This window comes from Hipposideros armiger, unplaced genomic scaffold, assembly GCF_001890085.2.
Source record: "Hipposideros armiger isolate ML-2016 unplaced genomic scaffold, ASM189008v1 scaffold_937, whole genome shotgun sequence".
In the NCBI taxonomy this organism is placed as follows: Eukaryota; Metazoa; Chordata; class Mammalia; order Chiroptera; family Hipposideridae; genus Hipposideros; species Hipposideros armiger.
Window position 1 is genome coordinate 138,784 of NW_017732287.1, and position 24,719 is coordinate 163,502.

At 38.5% G+C, this 24,719-nt stretch overlaps 1 protein-coding gene across 2 annotated transcripts in view; it reads right to left on the minus strand.

Moving 5' to 3' along the window:
• CNOT10 (CCR4-NOT transcription complex subunit 10) overlaps positions 1-24,719 on the minus strand; it is a 69,757-nt gene that overhangs the window by 32,226 nt on the left and 12,812 nt on the right. For both annotated transcript variants that reach the window (XM_019630731.1, XM_019630732.1), the window contains exons 2-11: positions 23,299-23,393; positions 22,063-22,224; positions 17,033-17,183; positions 14,115-14,257; positions 10,301-10,387; positions 9,659-9,742; positions 7,887-8,004; positions 4,636-4,785; positions 3,388-3,590; positions 1,225-1,346 (exon numbers count right to left, since the gene is read on the minus strand). In XM_019630731.1, the coding sequence (XP_019486276.1) occupies positions 1,225-1,346; positions 3,388-3,590; positions 4,636-4,785; positions 7,887-8,004; positions 9,659-9,742; positions 10,301-10,387; positions 14,115-14,257; positions 17,033-17,183; positions 22,063-22,224; positions 23,299-23,393 (1,315 nt within the window). The remainder of the gene's footprint in view (positions 1-1,224; positions 1,347-3,387; positions 3,591-4,635; positions 4,786-7,886; positions 8,005-9,658; positions 9,743-10,300; positions 10,388-14,114; positions 14,258-17,032; positions 17,184-22,062; positions 22,225-23,298; positions 23,394-24,719) is intronic.

A 24,719-nucleotide genomic window follows, 5' to 3' on the forward strand; every position in this document is an offset into this window, starting at 1 on the left:
TCTTATGATTTTGTTGAGATTTTTTTTTTTTTAAAGATTTTTATTGGGGAATTGGGGGGATGGGAACAGCGCTGGGGAATTGGGGAAAGGGGAACAGACAAGTTGCTGTCCTTTTGTTCTTCAGTCCAGTTGTGGAGGACGTTGCTTCACTGGCCCAAGTTGACACCATCATTGCACTCTTTCCAGGCGACGCAGATCAGCTGCCAGCTTCTGGACGGCCGCTCACGCTGGCTGCTGGCTACACACCGTAGCCCATGGCAACCCACTGCCACAGGGGCTGCAGCCTATGCCACTGCGGGTGACTCATGGCAGCCCAGCTCCAGGTTGAGCTGCTGTTCAGCATCTTAGCTGTAGAGGGCAGTGTCACTGGCCCGCATATGTGGGATCCGAACCAGGGCCCTCTATCATCCCAAGCCAGCTCTTAACAAATGTGCCACTCGGCCGGCCCCGTTGAGATTTTATATAACTTTTTATTGGTTTGATATATCAAACTGAATCAGTTGTATTAGAAAAAAATAAAAATATGAAAATTAGTAACAATTTTGAAATTGTAGGAAAGTGATGCTGTATCTGAAGTCTAAAAAAAAAAAGCATTATAGTTGAACCAAATTAGAACCAAAATATCGTGTGCCAGATACTATTTAAAAACTTTGGAAAAATTATAAATGGCGGTAAACAATTTTATTTTTTGGAAAGGAAACAAAAAAGCAGGAAACTTTTTATAAGCCTACTACTACTTTAGAAATAGTAACTCCAAATTGGAATCTTTATACAAGATAAAAATGTTCATATTTAAAAGTTGTTCAGTTGAAGGTTCTTACATGTAACAGCTTTAAGTTGCTTTGGATGCTTTATGTATTAGTACTTTTTTCTGCTAATACTGAGAATTCGCTTTAGGGACTATGAGAAAATACCTAAATAAAAAGTAACAATGATAAACTGTAATAAGGAAACATCAAGAGGCCCTCTTCTGGACATTCTGAATAATGGCACTGACTGGACCAAGGTTTCTTGGGCCATCAACAATTTCAGCACCCATGGATGTAATAAACCAAAATCACATGTCCAATAACATTCACTATGGACCTATGCGGACATAGCAATACAACCTAGTTACAAAGTAGCTAGCTCCTCCCATGAAATAAGTCTTAAGCATATTTTTATACATAAGTAACATTATATGAAAGTATTAAGTGTATGTACTTTCTTTTGCAAAATACTTACTTATATACAGTGTTCTGGATGGACTGTGATGCCAAAACTATTTTACGGTGATAGCCTTGACCGACAATAGACTGTACAATTCCTTTTTTACTTGGAAGACCTTTAGTTTCTTGTTCAGAAGTCTACAAAATACAAATAATTTCCAATTAAGTTAATGGAATTATAAAATGGGGTAAGAAACATGCTCCAGTCCCTTTCTAGTTCCTCTGAGTTCTTAAGATCCATCAATGTGGCTGATAAAGGACTTACATGATAAAGGAAATATATTCAGCATTGAAGAAAAGAGTACATGGGGCTGAAAGTCTGACATATGCTGTATTTTATTAATATGAGGTAATTCTGATGAAAAAGGTAGTTTAAGAACTTAAGAATGACTCAAGCATTTATTGAGAACTATTTATTTAGAACATTCTACACCCCAGGCACCATACTGCATATCACAGGCATTCTGACATCAGAGTAAAGAAAATAAGGGAGCCATAAAAACACAGTGAGAAAGAAAAGGGAAGCAGCTCCACTTCCGAAAACACGGATTTTTTTCCTTCTTAATTTAAAGTATTTATTAAATTGCCGACAACATATAAACTCTAACAAGCTACATATGTTAAGATTTACATGGGCACAATTTTGCCTTCCAGGAAATTTAAATCCCCAAACTCTGTAAACATTAAACTAAGAAGAGTAAAAGCTCTTTTACTCTTGTGTACACGTGAGCGCGCGCGCACACACACACACACACACACACATACACATACACATGGAGAGATAGTTTTATCACTCAGATACATTATCTCGCTATAGGAGCCTGATGGGGCCAATTTCATTTATCTTTCCCCTTCATCTGCCTCTGCAGGTGGAATCCCAACTAGTCATTTTATAAAGTCATCCAGATTCTCATATACAGGAACAAAGGGGAGGCAGTGCATATGAGCCCTACAGAAAGTCCTTCTCTAGACAGTGTTTCTGCACTGTAACTTAGGGCTCCCTAACGTAACTTTATTATGGCTGTGCTTCCATATATGACTATTAAAATAAGAATTCACTGTATATTCATTTATAAAAGAAAATATTTCTTAATGCTTAAAAATATAGTAAAACCGCTCTGCTTGGAATCAATTTTGTGTCAAGGAGGCAGCCATGCATTAATAACAAAAAATAAGAAAAAGTAGATATTCTGAATTATTGGAAGGACTTCCATTCCAGCGTCTTTTCGTAGTGGTGGTGATAAATTTATAATGGTTCATCCATACTCTCTTCGCTGATCCTTAGGGCCATGCACGCTGATCAGCTAGATGGCTAGCTCTGGCAATGCAACAGATAAAAACATTGATGCAATGAACTAAAAATCCACAATAATAAACCATACCTTTAATAATACACCAATAGCCAGAAAGTGAGTCATATGTAATTAAAATAGTCACTATTTTATAGTGCCTTGGCAGTAATAGCACTAACAAATCTGAGTTTCAGAACTCAAAAATAAATGGTACATTTTATGTGTTTTAATAGGCTTCTCTTAAATTGGTTAAATACTCCCCCTACAATTGAGCCTATGTTTTTCATAATTTAGAAGATATTTTCTCACACATTAGACAGTATCCTGGTACGCACAAGCCCTGCTTCTGCCAAAAGATGTCTGAAGCAACTTTTATCAGGTAAACAGGAGAGAGAGAGAGAGAGAGAGAGAGAGAGAGAGGATCCCATCCCCCAATTCCCCAATAAAAATCTTATTAAAAAAAAAAGAAGTAAAGCCCCAGGCACTGAAGGAAATGCAGCTATTTCCACACTCACTAGGCTATCAGTCCTTCTCTAATCACCGGGTGCACACACCACCCTCACGCCAGCGGATGGCATGGCCCCTGCCCCAGCAGCCAGCAGACCCCTGTCGGAACAGATAGGACTTTCTTACTGGTTCAGTTCTTTAGTGTGACTTCTGATACAGGGTGCCATACTTACCAAGAACCACAATGTTAACAAGTGACTTTATAAACCTAAATTTTTTTTTATCCAACTGTTAAAGAACAAAAGATTCTCTTTATAAATTTCCTGAGAGTTAAAAAGGGGATGAGGTCTTGCATGCTTCCAAGTAGTTTTTCGCTTTCCATGTAACAGTGGGGATGGGAGAGGAGGGTGGGTTCGAAAAGATACCCAGGCAGCACTCACCCCCTTATTGGCAGCAATGCAGCATTCAGCCAGCCTCAGCCAGAGGCGGGGATTTGCGTGATAAACCTGAACAGCCTCAATCAGGCACTCAAAGGCAGCAAGGGGCCTTCCAATGTGAAGAAGCTGAATTCCACAATTATACAGCAGCTCGTATCGCTTGTTGGTTAATAATGTACACATGGGTCTTCCTGAAAATTTTTTGCCTAATGACAAAAATTAGATGAGAATAAATCATTAGATTTAAAAATAACAGTTACATTGAAAACGTTTATTCTACTAAGTACTTAAATGCTACCTTGTTTAATACCAATGACTCCTATTTGAAGTTTAATAGTTTTCACCAATGATGATCGCCAGCCCCAACTCCTCAAATGTTCTCCAATCACCACAGTTGCCTGTGCCAGAGGGGCCAGAGATGTAAGCTCCTCAGGCAACCATGTTCCAGGAAGGCAAAGGGAAGACACAGGACCCACTCTCACTCCTCTGAACCTTACACCACCTTTCCACATTTTTAGAACCTGTAAGAAGGTTCCACTCTTTTTACTTTCAGTTTGGTTAATCAACTTATCATCATGTGCTTTTTCTTAACCAAGAAGTATTTAATTATTGTTAGGGTGTTACGGAACTCTGCTATGGAGATAAAAATTAATGTACTATACCTACGACAACTATTACTCATTCACCCACTTATTCAAAGTTTCACAATCCATAATAAAATAATACTCCTTGTGATTTTGGATACATTTTAGCCAATTAAATAGCTTAAAAAATATTTTTAAAACCTAAATGACTGCTTGATTTTAAGCATTTCAGGTCAAGGATCTACATAATATGAAAATTAAAGGAACAAATTTCAGGAATTTGCTTAAAGATTGTCAGGTGCTGCCAACAGTACCACATGTGAAACCCCAAAAAGAAGCTGTAATAAAACTAGTTTGGCAGAGTGAAGAACTCTTAGCACAATATTTTGTTTTTTAACATTACTATATGAGATTACTGATTTTCAAATCCATGAAAAAGTGAATTTAAATGTCTTTGATAATTACTCTTAACTCCTAGCTAGCTATTCAAAGTAGCAATATCTACTAAAAACCCCCAGAGTCAAGCTTGCCAAGCCAGAGTCAAGGCAGGATCAGTGCTAACTGTATGCAGGTACACATGACATGCACTTTGACCAGACGCTTGCTCCTTAAAATCATGCTTTTCCTCAAGTAGTAAAATCTGAACTGCCCCCCACCAAGGGCATACCTGGATCAGCGCTGCCTGCACTGAGCTGCGCGCAGACGTTGTCATTCTCCTGCAGAGCCTTTTTAAAGTAGAAAATCCCCAGATTGTGCTTGCTCATGGCGAAATGGATGCAGCCAAGATTATTCCAGAACATGCACCGCAAGCATTCACCTGAGAGAAACACACATTTGCCCACAGATTTTACTGCTGATATACACCGTGCAAGGATTACGCTCATCTAGCTTGAGTTAATGCTATGAGCAATTCGAGCAATTCCACGTAGTTCCTACAGAACAGTTTACAAGGCATCTGAAATTTAGGAAACAGCTAAAAGGTTTGTAAATTCTCTTTTAAAATCTTTTATTAAAAGTGTTTAAACCAACCCTGCACAATGTTTTAATTAGCCTATTTGGTATTTTTCTGATTTAATGTTTAATAACCATAGGCAAATGATACAAAAATGCAAAACCAAAACTATGAGTAAATTAATATATATGTATTGCATTCACATAACAAAATACTATGCAGAAACTGAAAAGAATGAAGTACATATGGAAATAGTCAAACTATATTAAATGAAGAACAGCAAGAATATATTATATAAAGCAAGATATATAAAATCCTGCTTTTGCTTGTTAAACTGTAAGTCTCCCCTGTTCTTTTAGTTCACTTTAAATATCACTATGGCAGAGCATCTATCTTCTTGTGTTCTTGGGCATTTGTATTTCTTATTCTGCCTCTTCCTGTTTGTTACCCATTTGAAAATTTGGTTACAGATGTTTTCCCATTGGTTACCTGTTATAGAAACCTTCTGTCATATTTGTTTCAAATATTTACCCACTGCCAGTTTGTCATCTGTCTTGTGATTTGGTCAAATGTGTGTGTGTATGTTTATGTTTTTAATCATAAAAAGTTTTATATTTTTATGTGGTCAAGTTTAGTAATCTTTTCTAAGTGCTATGGTTCTTGGATTTGGATAATGTTTAATCAAGGCTTTCACATCACAAAATTAAAATATTCATCCAAGTTTTCTTTTGTTGCTTTTATGATTTTTTTTTTTACATTTTATTCCTTCATCTTTCTGGATTTTATTTTGGTGTGATGAAAGCAATGCAAGCTTTAGTTTTCTTTTTCTAGATGGTTTCTCAAACATTCTGAAACAATTTACTGATAGCTCATCTTTCTCTCAATGATATAAAATACCTGACTAGATTGACAAAAATAATAATCAGGACATTCAATGCTTAATACTAAAAACTAAAGGTTGGCTTTTGATATATTTTTAAATTAAGCAATGATAATATTTAAAAAAGAAAACCTATGCTTAGAAAGAAAGATAATAGGACACACTAAAATATTTAAAGGAGGTTGCTTCTGAATAGTGAATGATTTTAAAAAGGAAATGTTATTCCCAAATCTTCTCTAATAAGCATATTTTATCAGCAACAAAATTAAATTTTATATGTGGGAAGAAAATTCAAAAATTTAAAATAACTATGAAAAAATCAATATATAAAATATACAACTATTATATAAAAATCTTTCCTATTAGATTATCATAACTGTTTAGTAGTCAACTACATGCCCTGCTCCTGACACCAATTTTAGAGATTGTCAATATTAATTCTGAAATCTGTGTCAAGGCAATCCTAAAATTTTCTCAAAGCTGTTTAGTCTGAGACATCATTTCAGTGTTTGGGTGTTTGTGGCCTCTGAAAGGAAACCGTGACAATAACAAAATAAAAAATTAAAGTTTAGTAGAATTAGAAATGGGTACCCAGAACAAATGAATACCCAAGAGAATTATGATAGGACAAACTGCCTTTCTCCATCCTCTACAATGCCACTGAACTGAAGGAAGAAATGGGGGAAGGTTTGAGTATGCTTGCATGTGTATTCTGTGCATGTATATGGACTATAATTAAAACAAATTAAAAAATGTATTCATCATTTGCATTTTAAACTTGGTACATTTTCAATAGTTTAACCTCATTTCTTGAATAAATTTATTTTCTTCCTTCCTCCCCACGAAACAGCAATGATCTGAACTTAATTGAAAACCACAAATTTTACCAGTAATACAAGCAATTAATTAAAGCTTTCTAAATAGAGGCAAGAATAGCTGACAGTAATTATCTTCCTAACTTTATAGAAATATTTTTGTTATAGTTAGTGGTCTAAAGATATCATATTTTTCACTGCTTTTATGGGAGAAAAGGGAAAAGTAAAAACATGACCATTTCATTTCCTTGAAAGGGCTCATTTTATAAAGCAAAAGTCCAATGACCTTATGCCCCAGAAATAATTTCTGAGCTGGTATTAAAAAACAAAATGGTTATAGGCCGGGTGGCACAGTTGGTTACACCACGAGCTCTGAGCAATAGGGTCGCTAGTTCAATTCCCACATGGGCCAGTGAGCTGTGCCTGAGGGGCGGGGGGAGGGGAGGACGACACCAGGTGGTGCAGTTGGTTAGAGTATGAGCTCTTAACAACACGGTTGCCGGTTCGACTCCTGCATGGGATGGTGGGCTGAGCCTGCGCCCCCCACCCCCACCCCCCAGCAACTAGATTGAAAACAGCGACTGGACTTGGAGCTAAGCTGCGTCCTCCACAACTATAATAGATTGAATGTCAAAGACTTGACTTGGAGCTGATGGGTTCTGGAAAAACACAATGTTCCCTTCCCCAATTCCCAAATAAAATCTTAAAAACAAAAACAAAAATGGGGGCGGCTGGGCGGCTGCGTGTGCTCTTAACAACAAGGTTGCTGGTTTGACTCCCGCATGGGATGGTGGGCTGTGTCCCCTACAACTAGATTGAAAACGGTGACTGGACTTGGAGCTGAGTTGCACCCTCCACAACTACTGGGTTGTCGGAAAAGTCATGACGCATTTTTGCAACGAAAAACATAGAAAAAACATGTCATAATTTTTCTGACAACCCAATAGATTGAAGGACAATGACTTGACTTGGAGCTGATGGGTTCTGGAAAAAAACACAGTTACCCAATAAAAATTAAAAAAACAGAAAACAAAAACAAAATGAAAGAAAGAGCAAGTGAGGTCAAAGAAAAGTAAAAGAAGAAGTGAGGCATCTTCTAAAATGGACACAAGTAGTAAAATTCCAGGAATTTTCTGCAGTAGAAATAATTAAACATTTTCATTTAAAAAATGAGCAAAAATCATTCTGAAGAGCAGTATGGGTATATAACCAAGCAACAAAGTGTAGAAGAGCCAGGAAGAAAATACTAAAATTTCACAATTTTCTTTTACCTGTTTTCATGAATCCTGGATGCTCAGCAATGTTTGAACTATTTAATAGCTTCACAGCTTTTCGATAATTGCCTCTTAAGTACTCAAAATTGCTTTTAAGAAACAGAGAGGGTGCAGACTGTAAAGAAAATATAAGTTACTTTTAATTTGTTTTTAGATGCCTAATGTGAGATCATAATCATACTGCTGTGCTGGCCTGTGTTCAAGGGCACAAATGAATCAGTTAAGTCATGGTCACAAAAATTAGTCTCTAAATTTTTCATTGTTCACAACTTAAAACAATGAAACCTGTCAAAGAGCACCTTATAAATTAAGAGTCTACCTAAAAAAATACATACAACATATATGTTAGAAGAATACAGTTTGCAAGGTTTTATCAACTGTATCTATTACGCTAACTGGAAGCTGTATTAACACCACAAACTAGGGCATAATCATTTTAATGGTTATTAGAGAGATTCTTATTTTTAGGATACAAATGCACCTTCATTACAACACAAAGAAGTATAATTAATTAAATACTTTCAAAGTTGAGGGGGGGGGGGGAGAGTCCTTTTATGAATGGAAAAATTTCTTAACAGAGTGCCTTATTTTTGAGAGCTAAGCTTGCTGCTACAAAGATCACCTTTTGGATTGCAGACCACCTTTCCTTTGTCCTAAGAATCCTCCTGGGGGGTGGGTCATGCAGAGATCTGGGGACTAAACATCATCCAGGAGGCATCTGGAATCCTTGTCTCTATTTTTAGCTTAGCTATAGGCTTTCCTTCTAAATCCTCTTTCATGCTTTGCTCTGCTTCCTGGTCACTGAGGAAGTAAGGGTTTTCAAAGCTTACTCCAGGTGGCAGTACTTCCTCCAGAAGTGTTCCCTGAGTCAGGTATGATTATTACTGTGCATTGCAATCATTTATTTTCCTTTTTTGTCTCTTCCCTATGACTATGGCATCCTTTAAGGCAGGGATCATGGTTTGTTTGTTTTTTATCTCAAAAAAGGTTTGATAATGGCTGTCTGACCACTTAGGCCTTTCCCTCTTAGCCTCAAGTTCCCTTCTCAGGCCTAAGCTGCAATTGTTCTAAAAAATCACTTGAATACTGACCCAGTGCCTAATCTGGAACCTCCCTGAAATTTCTAGGGTCATTTTCCTGAATTGTTCCTACTACAAACCATATCTCCTCATGACTTCATACTTTTAATTGACATTTTTTCTAAAAGTATCAAGACTGTACCCAATTCTCTCTTCCCACTACCAACTTAAAAATTATTTCTCAGTGGAGGGTTGGGGTGGAGGCAGTGGAAGGAAGGTATAATTATATCTCAAATACTCCGGCACGAGTCAAACTGAAGGTATTGTCAAGCCAAAGATCATTTGGAAGGGGCAGGTTTGGGTTACAACTTGACTGTTAATCTTTAATAAATATTTTGAGTATAATCTAAAAAAACCCTCAAGTGCCTAACAACAGTGAATGTTTTAAGTGAATTGTGATAAACTACCCATAGAATACTAAGTAGCTATTTAAAATGGTGGTTTTGAAGGCTACATGCCAAGAGAAAATGCTTGTTATAATTTTAAGTGAGAAACATATTACATTAAATTGTAGACACAGTGTGATCACGACTTCACAACCCACTATCAAGGTTTATATCTGGTAGTACATATACACTATAGGAGACTCAGATAAATTATTTAAAATTTACAAATACATATCATCCAAATAAGAAAGTTTTAGGATATAAAAACCACAAAATGAAAAAAAAAAGTCAAGAAGAAACTTACATTTCCAGCAGTGTTCATGACTGACTTGATCTCCCTTTTGCACGCTTTCAGAGACTTCATTTGGATATAAGCTCTTACTTTATACTGTCAGAGGGAACATGTTGTACATAAGAACTACGGTGGATTCACATACTGAAGTAGTCTTACTTTCTAGTTAAGGAAATTAAACCCAATCTCTTTACAACATAGTTATACCAGTTATTTGCAAAAGCAAGTTTAAAATTATCCATCTATTTTTATTGTGCTCTTGGAATACACTCTAAAAAACTAAAAACATGGTACAATAAAATTTATACTTAAGTTCCAAGCAAAAATCCTATCAATTCTTATCTGCACGTGGCTAATTCACAATGAATTTTAAACTCCAACAACTAATTTTTCCAACAAACTGATTTTATCACCCAAATACATCCCCAGGCTATTTCTCTCAATCTTCTATACAGTAAAGAAGTGATACTGCATTATCATTTAATCAAAATATATTTAGGAGGATTAAATGTACTTTAAACTACAATACTTCAAAGCCGAATAAATATACATGCCTTAAATGATTTACTGCTTTCAATGATCTGTCACATTCTTCATCATTCAAACTACAAGTAAATACATGTGATGTATAGCCTCTCTTAAAATTTACACTACCTGATGTATCTTTGATTTCGCAGCTTCTATTAGAGCTCCACTCTCAGCTTTATGATTAGATCCGTCTTTGTTGGTGTTATTACCAGTCTGTAGGGTGGTGAAACAAAGTTAACCGAAATCAAATCTTTGTGACCATAATATAAATCACTGGTTTCCAAGTGAGCTAATCTGAATCACCTAGGGAGTTATTTTCAAAATTCAGAATCACAGGTCCCACTCCCACGGACTCGGGTTTAATAGTGTGGAGTGGGTGACAAGAAACTACTTATGAGAAGCTCGCCATTGAGCATGATAGACTGGATTTAAAAAGCATGGATGTTACTTGGACAAAACTCAGATTCTTTTTCTAAAACCCCGAAGAGATCATGTCATTCTCTTTTTAAAAACTTTCTCTGGTTATAAACACTGCAGACATCATACTCTAAATTCCTAGTAAAGTATTCAAAATCCTTCACAACCTGACCCATATTTGAGTCGCCCATCTCCTCTCGGGCTGGTCTCCACTGCATCGCTCAGGCACTACTGCGCATTTCAGATGACCAGAATTCTTGCAGCACTCCACTCTCACACCATTTGTGCTGTTTCCTCTGCCCGATGGTTATCCTGCTCCATCCTTCCTTTTCTGATTTGTTGAACTATTACATCCAAACTTCTCTGACACGTTCCCTAACCTCCTTCCTCCTAGTCCCTGAACGGTTTTGCTTACTCTTTCTCCTTCCACAGACCTGAGTTCCTTGAAAATCAAGAACTGCAACATTTTCATTTTTTGTCACCTTAGTCCTAGCAGAGCATACAAGCACCTCACGTATTGAACTGAATATTTCGCCAAGTATTACAAGTACTGAATACAAAAATGAAATATTTTACTAGTATTTACGAATAATGCTGAGTATTTAACTGAATTCTTATATATATACAACTATTAGATTGAAAAAAGCAATGCTAGACATTTTTTTTTTTTTTAAAGATTTTTATTGGTGAATTGGGGGGATGGGAACAGTGCTGGGGAATTGGGGGAAGGGGGACAGACAAGTTGCTGTCGTTTTGTTCCTCAGTCTAGTTGTGGAGGACGTTGCTTCACTGGCCCAAGTTGGCACCATCACTGCGCTCTTCCCGGGTGAGGCAGATCAGTCGCCGGCTTCTGGACGGCCGCTCACTGCGGCTGCTGGCCGCTCACTGCAGCTGCTGGCTACACACGGTAGCCCATGGCAATCCACTGCCACAGGGACTGCAGCCCACGCCGTCGCCGGCGACTCACGGCAGCCCAGCTCCAGGTCGAGCTGCCGTTCAGCATCCCAGCTGCGGAGGGCAGCGCCACCGGCCCTCATATGTGGGATCCGAACCGGGGCCCTCTGGCATCCCAAGCGAGCTCTCAACCATCGCGCCACTCGGCCGGCCCTAGACATTTATTTTTAAACCTCAAGAACTTACATAGATAGAAAGGTATTGAGCATCTATTTTCTGCAAGTACTCCTTTTTTTTTTTTTTAGCTGAGCCATCCTGCCACTTGTTGGCAGCTCAGCTCGGGCTGTGAATCAAACCGGGGACCCTGTTGCTCAGAGCTCAAACTCTTGAGCAAGCTCTTAACCCATTGAGCCACTCGGCCGGCCCTAAAAAACTCCTTTTTTTTAACAAAAGGGCAGGAAAAGGAAGACAGAAGGACCATCCCATGAGAACCAGAAGCACAAGGAAAATGAAAACATAACTAAAATGTACCCTCAGGTACACCAAGTCTCTTATCAGAGCATGGTGAAGCTTCACTGTCATAACCATGTGCTCTTTTTGAAGAACTTTAATGATGAAATTTTCCCTATGAAAGCTACTCTGTTTATCCAGATTATGAAATTTTATTGTTTTAATTCTAATCTTTTTTTTTTTTTTTTAGCTGAGCCATCCTGCCACCTGTTGGCAGCTCAGTGACAGCTCAGCTCGGGCCAGGTATTGAACTGCTGTTGTTCAGAGCTCACACTCTTGAGCGAGCTCTTAACCAACTGAGCCACTCGGCTAGCCCCTTAATTCTAATCTTTACATTCTGTAAAACTGATATCTCACATATAAAAAGAGGCTAACATACATCTTTAGTCGTTAGGAAAATCAAAACTATTCCGAGATCTCAATTCACACCCATCAGGATGGTTACAATAAAATATAACAACAAGAAGCATTGGCTGGAACCCTCATCAAGTTGCTGGTAGGAATGCAAAATAGTGCAGCTGCTTTGGAAAACAGCCTGGTGGTTCCTCCTAAGGTTAAACTGGAGTTACCCTATGGTCCAGCACTTCTACTCTTATACATGTACCCAAGCGAACTGAAAACATAAGCCCTCACAAAAAGTTGTACATAAATGTTCATAGCAGCATTATTTATAACAGCCCAAATGCAAAACAACCCGAATGCCCATTCACTGATGAATAAAAAAATGTGGCATATCCATATAGTGGAATACTGTTCAGCCATAAAAAGGAATAAAAATGGAATGAAGTGTATGCTACAACATGGTAAACTCTGAAAATATGCTAAGCGAAAGAGGCTAATCACAAAAGGCCACATAATGTATGATTCCATTTATATGAAATGTCCACAGTAGACAAATCCACAGAGATAAAAAATAGATTGGTGGGGGCTGGCCGAGTGGTGCGATGGTTAAGAGCTGGCTTGGGACGCCAGAGGGCCCCAGTTCGAATCCCACATATGAGGGCCAGTGACACTGCCCTCTACAGCTAAGATGCTGAACAACAGCTCAACCTAGAGCTGGGCAGCTGTGAGTCCCCGGCAAAGGCGTAGGCTGCAGCCCCTGTGGCAGTGGGTTGCCATGAGCTACCATGTGTAGCCAGCAGCCACCGTGAGCAGCCATCCAGAAGCCGGAGGGCCAGTGACACTGCCCTCTACAGCTAAGATGCTGAACAACAGCTCAACCTAGAGCTGGGCAGCTGTGAGTCCCCGGCAACGGCGTAGGCTGCAGCCCCTGTGGCAGTGGGTTGCCATGGGCTACCGTGTGTAGCCAGCAGCCAGCATGAGCGGCCGTCCAGAAGCCCGTGACTGATCTGCCTCGCCCGGGAAGAGCGCAATGATGGTGCCAACTTGGACCAGTGAAGCAACGTCCTCCACAATAGACTGAAGAACAAAAAGACAGCAACTTGTCTGTTCCCCCTCCCCCGATTCTCCAGCGCTGTTCCCATCCCCCAATAAAAAAAAAAATCTTAATCCGCTGAGCTGCCAACAGGTGGCAGCATGGCTCAGCTAAAAAAAAAAAAAAAAATCTTAAAAAAAAAATAGATCGGTGGTTGTCAGGGGCTGAAAGAGGAAAAGAGAATGACAGGGTTTTGTGGGGTGATAAAAATGTTCTGGAATATAGATCATAGTGATGGTTGTACAACTCAGTGAATATACTAAAAACCACTGAACTGTACACTAGTAAATGGTACAATGGTAAATTCTGTGTGTCTGAGTTACATATCTATACATCCCTCTTTCCCTTCTTCCTTCCCTCCTCCTCCTTCCCTCCCCTTTCTTTCTTGTCATTACTCAAAACTTTAATCCATCTGTTTTTCTCTACCTAGCTTGTGGCGCCTCCTGAGGGTAGGCAGAATTCTTTTGATTTTTTATTTATTAAAAAAATAATTGTTTTAAATTGAGGACACAAAATTTTTTTCTTGTGATGAGGACTTTGAAGATCTCTAAGCAACTTTCAAATATGCAATACAGTATTATTAACTATAGTCACCATGCTGTATAAGAAATCTGTTGAAATATTTAATAACTACAAATATTAATCATTATTTAAATTTTAGTCTGATCACCTCAGAACACTTACCTCATTCTTTCCATTTTTGTTATTGTTACCCTGTGAAATCATTTTTTCAAGGACTGCAAGAAGATGCAAAGCTTTCTCAGCTTGGTAGGTTAATATATACAAGTCTACAAGCAAAAAACACACTGCTTGGGCGAATTTTTCTTCTGGGGGAAAAAAGAAAACAGGAAAAGAAAAGGCAATCTTAAGTGAAGCGAACATCTCAGACCGTCCCCGACACCCCAAAACTCTAAAGAGCAAAGCCTAAGTCTCTACTTAAATGAATGTTTATCACCTATAGCCACCAATGGAAGCACCTTGCAAAGTCAATAATGCCCTTCTAGCAGGCATCATTCTCAAACCAGTTCTTAACCAGTGTGCCACTTGGCCGGTCCCCAGGCATCATTCTCAAAGTCTCTCATTTCAGGGATTCTAGTGACTGAACTTCCTGTGGCAAAATAGCTACCAAACACCAGCACATGAAACGAGGAGTATACTTTAGTTGGAAGGAAACCTCAATTTCAGTACTTGCTCAGCTACTTACTAGATGTGTGTGGCCTCTCCACATCATTGAACTAATTTTTAGACCTCAGAAGGCTGACCTGTAGAATGGGGAGAACACTTTACCTGCCTCACGGCAGGTGAGGCGGACCAGGTGATCTCTTCAGGTTCCTTTAAACTCTAAAAAGGTCTATGACTCTCGGAAATAGATTTCCTTTCTAGGCATAGAAATGGAAAAAGAAACAATTTGATTGCAGAGACAAAAGAAGGTATGGATTGGAGTATATGAGAAAATTGTAATAGCTGAGAGGAAACTCTAAAGATGAGGACTTCAAAGGCAGAAAAGCACAACCAAGAGAGGAAGGGTATTCTGGTATGACACAACACTACGTATTTCCTTTCCTTTCAAAAGAGACAAGGAAAAATAAGGTCTGAAAGAAGGCTGCTATAATCAAGCACAGAAAATTTCAAAAGCTCTTAAGAGCCTCCTAACAAGTCCTCCTGATTCCATTCTTGCTCTTACACAGTAGCCAGAGTGGAATCCATTTAAAACTAAAATCAATGCAGTTAATGAGCAAAGGTCACATCTCCAAAGACTTCCCACCCACTGTAAGTTCTTACCTAGGTAACAATGTTTCACTTGTTCTGCCCCTGGCTACTTCTGAGTTCCTTTCCTACCATTCTCCCCACCCAGCTCCAGCCAAAGGCCTTCTTGCTAGTCTTCTCACTCACCAAAAGCAAGCACATCTCAGGCCTCTGCACATACTATTACCTCTGGCTGGAGTGCTTTTCCTCCCAAGCAGCGGTTCTCAACCTTCCTAATGCCGCGACCCCTTAATACAGTTCCTCATGTTGTGGTGACCCCCAACCATAAAATTATTTTCGTTGCTACTGTATAACCTACTGTTATGAATCGTAATGTAAATAGCTTTTTGTTTTCCGATGGTCTTAGGTGACCCCTGTGAAAGGGTCGTTCGACCCCCAAAGGGGTTGTGACCCACAGGTTGAGACCCGCTGCTCTAAAGAGTGGCATGCCTCACCTCATCTCTCCATCCAGGTCTCTTTTCAAATACTGTCTTATCTCAGGTAGTCCTTGATCACCTTATCTAAACATAACACCCCCAGTAAGCCTTTGTCCTCTTACTCAATTTTAGATTTTCTTCATAGCATTTAACTACCTCACAATATATTTATTGTGTCACTTTGTCCCCCATTAGAATGTAAGCTTAATAAGGGTAAAGACCTTTTCTATTTTATTTGGAGCATTATCTTCAGATTCCTGAACAGTGTCTGGCCCATAGTAAGTATATGCTTAATAAATATATGTTTTATAAAGAACACAAGTAGTAAAGTTAAAAAAAACTAACAATAATAATTTTCAAAGAAGAAAAATGCATTTGAATACTAGTTAACTGCTAGATGATGTATGAAATCCTGTACATATTAACAAGATTTCATGAACTGTTCCGGAAATTTAAAAACCACCTTTACAGGAAAACACATCTGTGCCACCCTAGAAGTTTAATTCTGACTTCCAGCTTTTCAGAAGAAAGGAACCGGTCACTCGTTACATAGTCCTTCACCACCGGCATCTCTCCTGCCCAGTCTGTCCAGCCAACATGCCATAATGATTGGGGAGAGAAGAGAAGCACCTTAAAATGCCTCCCTGGAGCCGCAGTGAGCAGCTGTCCAACCAGCTGTCAGTAAAACGGGGCCCTATAACTCTTCCCAAAGCATCACAGAGGAGCCATCACCCTCTACCGCCTGTCCTGTGGTGACCATATCAGCAATCAGGTGTGTATAAATCAGGTGTGTATAAATAGTGTTTGGAATTTAAAATAACTATGGAGAAAAAGACAAAAACGTGAATCACAACTGAAATCTGCCTGACTGTGGAGGGAAACCAACAGCCCACCCTAACAACCATTTCCTGGGCCCAGCTCTGCTGCTTTCTTTGCTCTCACTTTTTCCCTTTGCGCCCTCACCTTTCTTCCTACATTTGTAGCTGGTGATTGTAAGCTAATTAAGATAACAAAAAAGCTAACACAGTTCTGTACTATCTACTCTATTTCAGTTAGGCAGTAGAGAAAATACTACGCTGTCCCCTGACATTTCAAAATACTCCTTCATTAATACATTACTTAAGAAAGAAAGAATCAGATGTTTAAACAGCAATGAAAAAACAAAAATCAGCAAGTCTTTTGCATTAGTAATGGCATTTCTAACAGTTATCAAAAACTGGGGTGGGGCATGCTAAAAGAAAATCTGGATTCATCTAAAAGTGATATAATTTTTATCTTTCTAACCATTAAGAAAACCTGACACAGCTCATTTTCTTTCTTACTGACATGTAATTCTTGATTTAGGTTATCTAGGTAAAAACATGAGACCTTTGTAAGTAAGAGAAGATAGGGGAATTTTTGACTTGACAGATAACATACCAAAAGGTTCTATGAACTGATAAAGTTTTTCACCAACTGATATGGCTTCTGTATACTGCCGCAGATGATAAAGAATGACTGCTTGATTGTAATACAACATGCTGTTTTCAACATCATCTAATCCATCCATTTCTTCAACAGCTGAGTGGACCTATAAAATAATCAACAGAGATCATGCTCTAACAGCACTAAGAAAATAAAGAGCAAAAGTGAAAGAAATCTGTATCAATAAACAGGAACACAGGCCAACATTCCCTACTCAGAATTTTTATACATTTTCAATAGCACCTCTAGGTTTTAATTACTCTCTCACACTAAAAATTCTATTCATAATAACATTCTCTTTAGTGAAATAATTTGACGGGACTTTATAAAGCACCTAGCAAGGTGATCTTCTCCCTTGCCACTGTGTTCAATGTTTAACTGCCAACATGGTTTCTGAGTTGGATTCCCACTTTGTAGCCTTATGAGCTGCAAGAGGCTACAATGGGGAGTGGGCTAAACTCAAAATGACCTTCCCCATGAGAATGTTATGCAGTATATACTCATAAATTTGACTGCATTTTGTAAAAACTAAAGTAAAATTTAAACATTCCCAGACAATAGCTAACTTAACTATGTGCCAGACCTGCTACATTTAACTTTTTTTTTTTACAGAAAACCTCATTTAATCCTCACCATACCTTGAGAACATAGATAATATTATCATTCTTATTTTATAAATAAGGAAACCACCATGAAAAGCTAATTATCTTGCCCAAGGCCATATGGCTAGGAAGTGTATTTTCTAATTTTCCTGTTATGTTCAGGTTTAGTTCCCATTATAAAAATAGATTTTTTTGAAGTAATAAATAAAAATACGCTTTGTCACACATAGTGATGAAAACTGGCTTTTAAAGAACTCTAACATGCACATCTGATACCAAAAGAAAAAAAATTACACCACTGGGCATTTTAAGGCTAACGACTATCTGTATATTCCCTTCTGTAAGTGGCAGCAATCGGCACTCAAATTTTAATCAAGTTTTGCAACCATTATGTATTAGGTTGTCGGAAAAGTCATGACATATTTTTTCTATGTTTTTTGTTGCAAAAATGCATCATGACTTTTCCGACAGCCCAAGAGTTCCATTAATACATGAAACCAGAATTCTACCTGTATTAAAACTAATCTTTCTTTGCCATTATGAAGATTGCAATACCGTATTTGCCGGCGTATAAGCCGATTTTTTGGCCCTGAAAAAATGCCTCCAAGTGGGGGGTCGTCTTATACGCCAGGTACACTTCAGATAGACTACCCATAGTGCTTGCCCCGTGCCATAGTGGCCTCCCGATGCCCGCCCACTTCATTCCACATACCGTTCAGGCATCAGCAGCGCTGCTGGGTGTATGCTCGGCTGTTATGCGATTTTGCTGTTATGCGATTTTACCACACTCGCAAAATCGCACACAGCCGACCATACACCCAGTATGATAGCGCAAAATCGCTTTTAAGGGGAAACAGTCACGCCAGCAAACTTGCTAGGGACTTGCCCGGCACTTGCTCTCTCCCTCTATTTGTTATCTTACTTCTATCATTGACAGTCCCTCTAGGTTGTGGGCTCCTTGCCTATGTTCCTGAGAAGCATCTATGGTACCAGTCTATAGAGTGTGTTTTCTTTAGTGAATTACCGGTATGTTTACCGGTAATAAACTAGCACTGTTTTATGTATATGTTTGATTACATACAGCCTTGTGACAGTTTTCCTGCATGTCATAAGCATTTGAATATAAATTAAAATGTTGAAATCAAATCTGATATTGTTTTACCTTTTATTTGGTGTGTGGAAGGTGTGCGGAAGAGGGGGTAGTCTTATACGGCGAGTATATAACAAACTCTGTATTTTGAGTGGAAATGTTAGGGGGTCGTCTTATACGCCCAGTCGTCTTATACGCCGGCAAATACGGTATGTTATTGAGCAATGTTAAGTAATTCTAAGACTGACATTTCCCTAAATTAAGCAGGAGGATTTTGATATACATGGATGGACTTAACAACCTCGGTTTGGCTAATGGCAAGGAACCACAAGGTTCCTGACACATAGTGATTTGTATTCTGACTTCTGCGGATTTCAGTCACACACGTGGAGAGCTTCACAGTGGGGTTCAATGTTAACGACTGGTCCTAGCTGACCAACAGCAAGGGCATCTCAATTAGTCTGGGGGTTGCTTCACTTATCATGTCACTGTCTTCAAGTGATTAAAAATAGTCTCTTTAAATAGAGAAAGCTCAGTTTCCAAAGAATGACAACACTGTTTTTTGTTTTTTTTTAAGATGTTTTTATTGGGGAATTGGGGGAAGGGGAACAGACAAGTTGCTATCATTTTGTTCTTCAGTCTAGTTGTGGAGGACATTGCTTCACTGGCCCAAGTTGGCACCATCATTGCGCTCTTCCCGGGCGAGGCACATCAGTCGCCGGCTTCTGGATGGCCACTCACAGCGGCTGCTGGCCGCTCATGCTGGCTGCTGGCTACACATGGTAGCCCATGGCAACCCACTGCAGCAGGGGCTGCAGCCTACGCAGACGCCGGCGACTCATGGCAGCCCAGCTCCAGTTTGAGCTGTTGTTCAGCATCTTAGCTGTAGAGGGCAGTGTCACTGGCCCTCATATGTGGGATCCAAACCGGGGCCCTCTGGTGTCCCAAGCCAGCTCTTAACCAACGTGCCACTCGGCCAGCCCAACAACACTTTTTAGTAGTTACGTAACAAAGAGAAAAATGAGCTAAAGAAGGGCTAATTCGTAGCCAGCAACAAGGGTTTTGAATAAATTAAGGAGTTTTGGATTCAGCAATGGTTGAACTTTGGTCATGAAGACCACATTTTTTTGTGAGACATCAAAATAATCTAGTAATTACTCCAGACAGAACAAAACTGACTCATTAAATGAGATAAAACATTAATGAAAGTGGAACAGGTTGAAAAGATGTGTCACTAAGCCCAGGGCATGTGACTTTGAATAGAAGTATGATTTAGAGAAAGCCAGGAGACATAAGTACGGACACTTCTAGGAAACTCGAGAGTTGGAAGGCACTGGTGGTGGGGCTTAGTAAGCCAAATTTATTAAGAATAAAGGCTGGTGAAAGGATTTGAAAAAGTAGTTTTCTTGGCTTAAGTTTGTAGGAGCCTCTTATTCTAAAAAATGAGTTTTAAGAATGAATTTGTGCTCAAAAATCGAATGAATGTTCCCTGGAAGAAACTGCCTAGGAGGTCACAGGGCACGTATGCTAGATACATCATCTTTCCTTTGATGCTGGAGCTCCAGATAAAGTCATGGCTATAATACTGGTGTAATGACGACATATGATGACATATACATTTACTAAGACTGAGGTAGTTACAAGAACAGGCTCAAGAGTCAGAAGGTCTGATTCAAATCTTCCTCCTCCCCTTCTTGGCTGTATACATGAAAATTATTAGGCTCCTTAAACCCCAGTTTTAAAACTGAAATAACAAGTACCTACCTCAACGGTTGAATGTGAGGCTTACATGAGATAAGGCATAAAAAGCACTTACTATTATAGAATTTGGAATTAAGTAAACATTTAATAAATGTTGGCTATTATTCTCATTTTCACTGAAGAGTTTTAACAGGGTTGAAAAATTACTTTATTCCTATAAAGGCTTATGAAGAGCCTGAAGGAGTCACTTATTTCTAACTACATCATAGTTTAGTTGTGTATCTACAGTATAGTGGTACTCATGAATACAGGAAAAGGGCTCAAAAAAGGTCTCAAGAGGGCCGGCCGAGTGGCACATTGGTTAAGAGCTGGCTTGGGACGCCAGCTCCGAGTAGCAGGGTCCCGGTTTGGATCCCACATGGGGGCCAGTGACACTGCCCTCTACAGCTAAGATGGTGAACAACAGCTCGACCTGGAGCTGGGCTGCCGTGAGTCACGGGCGACAGCGTAGGCTGCAGCTCCTGTTGCAGTGGGCTGCTATAAGCTATTGTGTGTGGCCGGCAGCCAGCGTGAGCTGCTGGCAGTCGGTGTGAGCTGTGAAGAGCTGCCGTGAGCGGCTGTTCAGAGGCTGGTGACCGATCTGCCTCAGCCGGGAAGAGCACAATGATAATACCAACATAGGTCAGTGAAGCAACGTCCTCCACAACTAGACGAAGAACAAAAAGGACAGCAACTTGTCTGTTCCCCTCCTCCAATTCCCCAATAAAATCTTTAAAGAAAAAAGAGGGTCTCAAGAACTTCTACAGCATGAAGCAGTAATTAAAAGCACAGGCCCTAGTCAAACAGAGCTGGGTTCACGTAGCTCTTATGACCTAAAAGCTTTGTGTCTTTGGAAAATGTATAAAACTATCTCTACCTATGCTTTCCCATCTGTAAAATGAGAAAAATGATAGTAGCTACTTCATAAGGTAACTGGGAAGAGTAAGTGAGGTGTTATATACAAGGTTCTTAGCAGGGCCTTGTTACACAGTAAGCTCTGAAGGTCTGCTAGCTGATCCTATCATTATCATCATCATCATCATCATCATCCCTCTTGAGTGTCAATGGTCTAACCTGTGATTCGAGAAATGTTGCTGTTATGACCAGACCAATGAAAAAGGCAAGCCCTATACCAAATACAAATCAGAATACCTTCTATTTAATCAATTAATCATCTCCTGATCCAAAATGCTAAAGCTATCTGACATCATTAGTAATCAGATCTTTGCAGTTATAAATCAATCTCGAGCTAAGCTTCTCCATATATTTATTTGTACTTTAATTCTTTCTCAAAACTCCAAAGCTTATTCACGTTTGGTATGTTAATCTATTCTGTTCAAGTTAAAAAGACAACAGAAAATAAAATCATACAATATAACTTTCATTTCCTGGAACAATTTTATATAAATAAAATTAATACCAGCAGATGTTTCAGATGCATTAGAAATTATGCTATTAATATAAGAGAAGAAGTCACATTAATTGTTCTTAACTGCTTTTGTCTCCCAATTTAGAGAGCATCACAATTACAGCTAAATTCATTTGTGTATTACCTGATTCTTCAGCTGGTTGAGTGTCTGTCTCAAACTATCTGTTGTTGTTTGGTTACTTTTAAAAAACTCAGCTACTGCTGTATTCAAAATTATTTTATAATCATCTTTATTTATATCTTGTAGGCAAGCAAGGTGTTGCAGACAGGCATCATAATTTCCAGCCTAAAACAAAAATAAAAACACACACAGAACTACATACCAGCTTTAAGAACTATACAATCATTACCAAATACACTTCACTCATCTTTATTTATTTATTTATTTTTTTATAAGCGTTTACTTGAGCCAAAACTAACGACAATTGCCGGGGAAGCAAGATCTCAATTTTTTTCTTCCCACTCGTCTTTATTTTAAAGCTCTTAAAAAAGACAGATATAATCCCCCCAAATATACTGTCACTAGATGAAGCAGTATTTATATCAATTAAGAAATTGTGATATGTGAGGGCTGGCTGAGTGGCTCAGTTGGTTAAGAGCTCGCTCAAGAGTTTGAGCTCTGAGCAACAGCGGTTCAAGTCCAGCCCGAGCTGAGCAGCCGCTGAGCTGCCAACAGGTAGCAGGATGGCTCAGCTAAAAAATAAAATAAAATAAAATAAAATTGTGATATGTGAATCACATCTCAATAAAACTAGAAAAGAAATTGTGGATATTTATTTCCTAAGAATCAAATTCTAACACTGATACATGGGCATCATAACTATAAGACATATACATAAATATAAACTATGCCTATGTATGTTATAATCACATATCATACACATTTATCAGTATATATTGGTACATATTGCTACCAGGGTATAATAGCCAAGGCCAAGACAGATTATATGATTACTCCAAATTTTAATTTCTAGTAAATATACTTTGATTACCCAAGTATCAAGTTCTTTTCTTACACTTATGTAACCTGATAATCAAATAAGTTTTTTCCCCCATATCATTTAATGTCAGAAAAGTTAAAGTTCTGACAAAGTTTTGCAGTTTCATTTTAAAGCAGTCAAAAAAAAAAAAGAACTGAAGAAAGTGGTGAAATGAAAAGACTGATCCGCACTTACAAATCTAAATTTAAATGACTTAAAAACAACACTGAGAGTTAAAACATTATGAAAACACAAAAACTTGGAAATGGCTCAAATGACTCCCATTCCTTTCACCACATTTAAACTAAAATGTTTTTATTTTAAAACTAAACCTACTCTCGGAGCTTAACTCTTGAATGAGTACAGGAACCATTTCTTACCGTGAAAGCCTGGAAAGCATTGCTGGACAATTCCTTCTCTTGATCAGTGATCCCAGAGGACTGACCTGTCCCTTCCTGTTTCTCTGCTCCCTGATCTGCAAAGATACAAGTTCCTCAGTTCTTTGGAAATAACAGTTTTGCTGTGAATGTGTCCCTAGTTTTCTTCTTAATTGTCTTCTTCCTAATGAAGTTGCCAAAGTTAGGGCTTTCTCCACTACAACAGTTAATTAGTATCATTGAGTAAGAAGCCACTCCTCTGAAAATCTGACAAAGAAATGTTTCCCTTAGCCCTGGTCAAATACAAGTACAATGAAAACCCACCATTACTTATGTAAGGATTACAGCTCTGTCCACCAGGACATTCAGGCTAAGAATGTTGTACTCTTTTAAAACTATTGGATCTGTCCACCCAGCAATATACCAAAAGCAGGACCTGCAGACACAAGATTATATAGACATGTACAATGCCTTCAAGAAGTTTATAATCCAGTTGGAACATAGTAACATTTAACAATGAGAAAATGACATTGATAACACAGAGTTAATTTCCAGGCAAAGGATGCGTTCATAAACTTAGAAGTCCAAAAGCAAAAATTAACACAAAAGCCTCCTTAACAGGAGTACTAAGTGTCCATATACATTCTAAGATTAATGATTCCTGCCTACAATTTACTGTTTTAAAAATTAGGTTTTCTTTTTTTCTTTATTTAAAAACAGAACCCAACATAAACGTAAAAACCTCAGCTGAACAATGTCTAATACTACTCAAGTATGACACCTGTGTCGGTGTGAATGTAAACTGGTACAGCCTCCTAGGAAGTAATTGGCAATACCTACCTATGTACATAGCCTCTGTCCAAACAATCATCCTACAAATACACATGTACAAGTACACAAAGATGCTCACTGCAGCACTATTTATAATAGTGAATGTCTAGAAATAACTTACATATCCTTCAGTTAAGAAAACTGTTAACTGAATCCTAGTATAGGAATACGATGACACACTGAATTGTTAGTTAGTTGTCTACATGCTTAGATATGAAAAAACATCTACATCTTGTCATAAGAAACAGATTGCAAACAGCTTTATACAACTAAACTCTGTGTTTTATAAAAATATATACATAGATATGTATTTCTAAATATGTACAGAATAAAGTTTGGAAGGATAGGCATCAAACTCTAGTAGTTATCTCTAGGGAGTAGGAGGGAGCAATTTTACTTTCCTTCATATTCCTCTTAATGTTTACATTTTTATAATGAGCATATGTTACTTTTTTTTTTATTGTTAGTTTCAGGTGTACAGAACAATGCAATAGTTACCCTTTTCACCCTCACAAAGTAACAACCCCCCACCCCCCATCTATTGCCCTCCCACCCCGATATCATGCTTATCTATTACAATTCCATTGAATCCG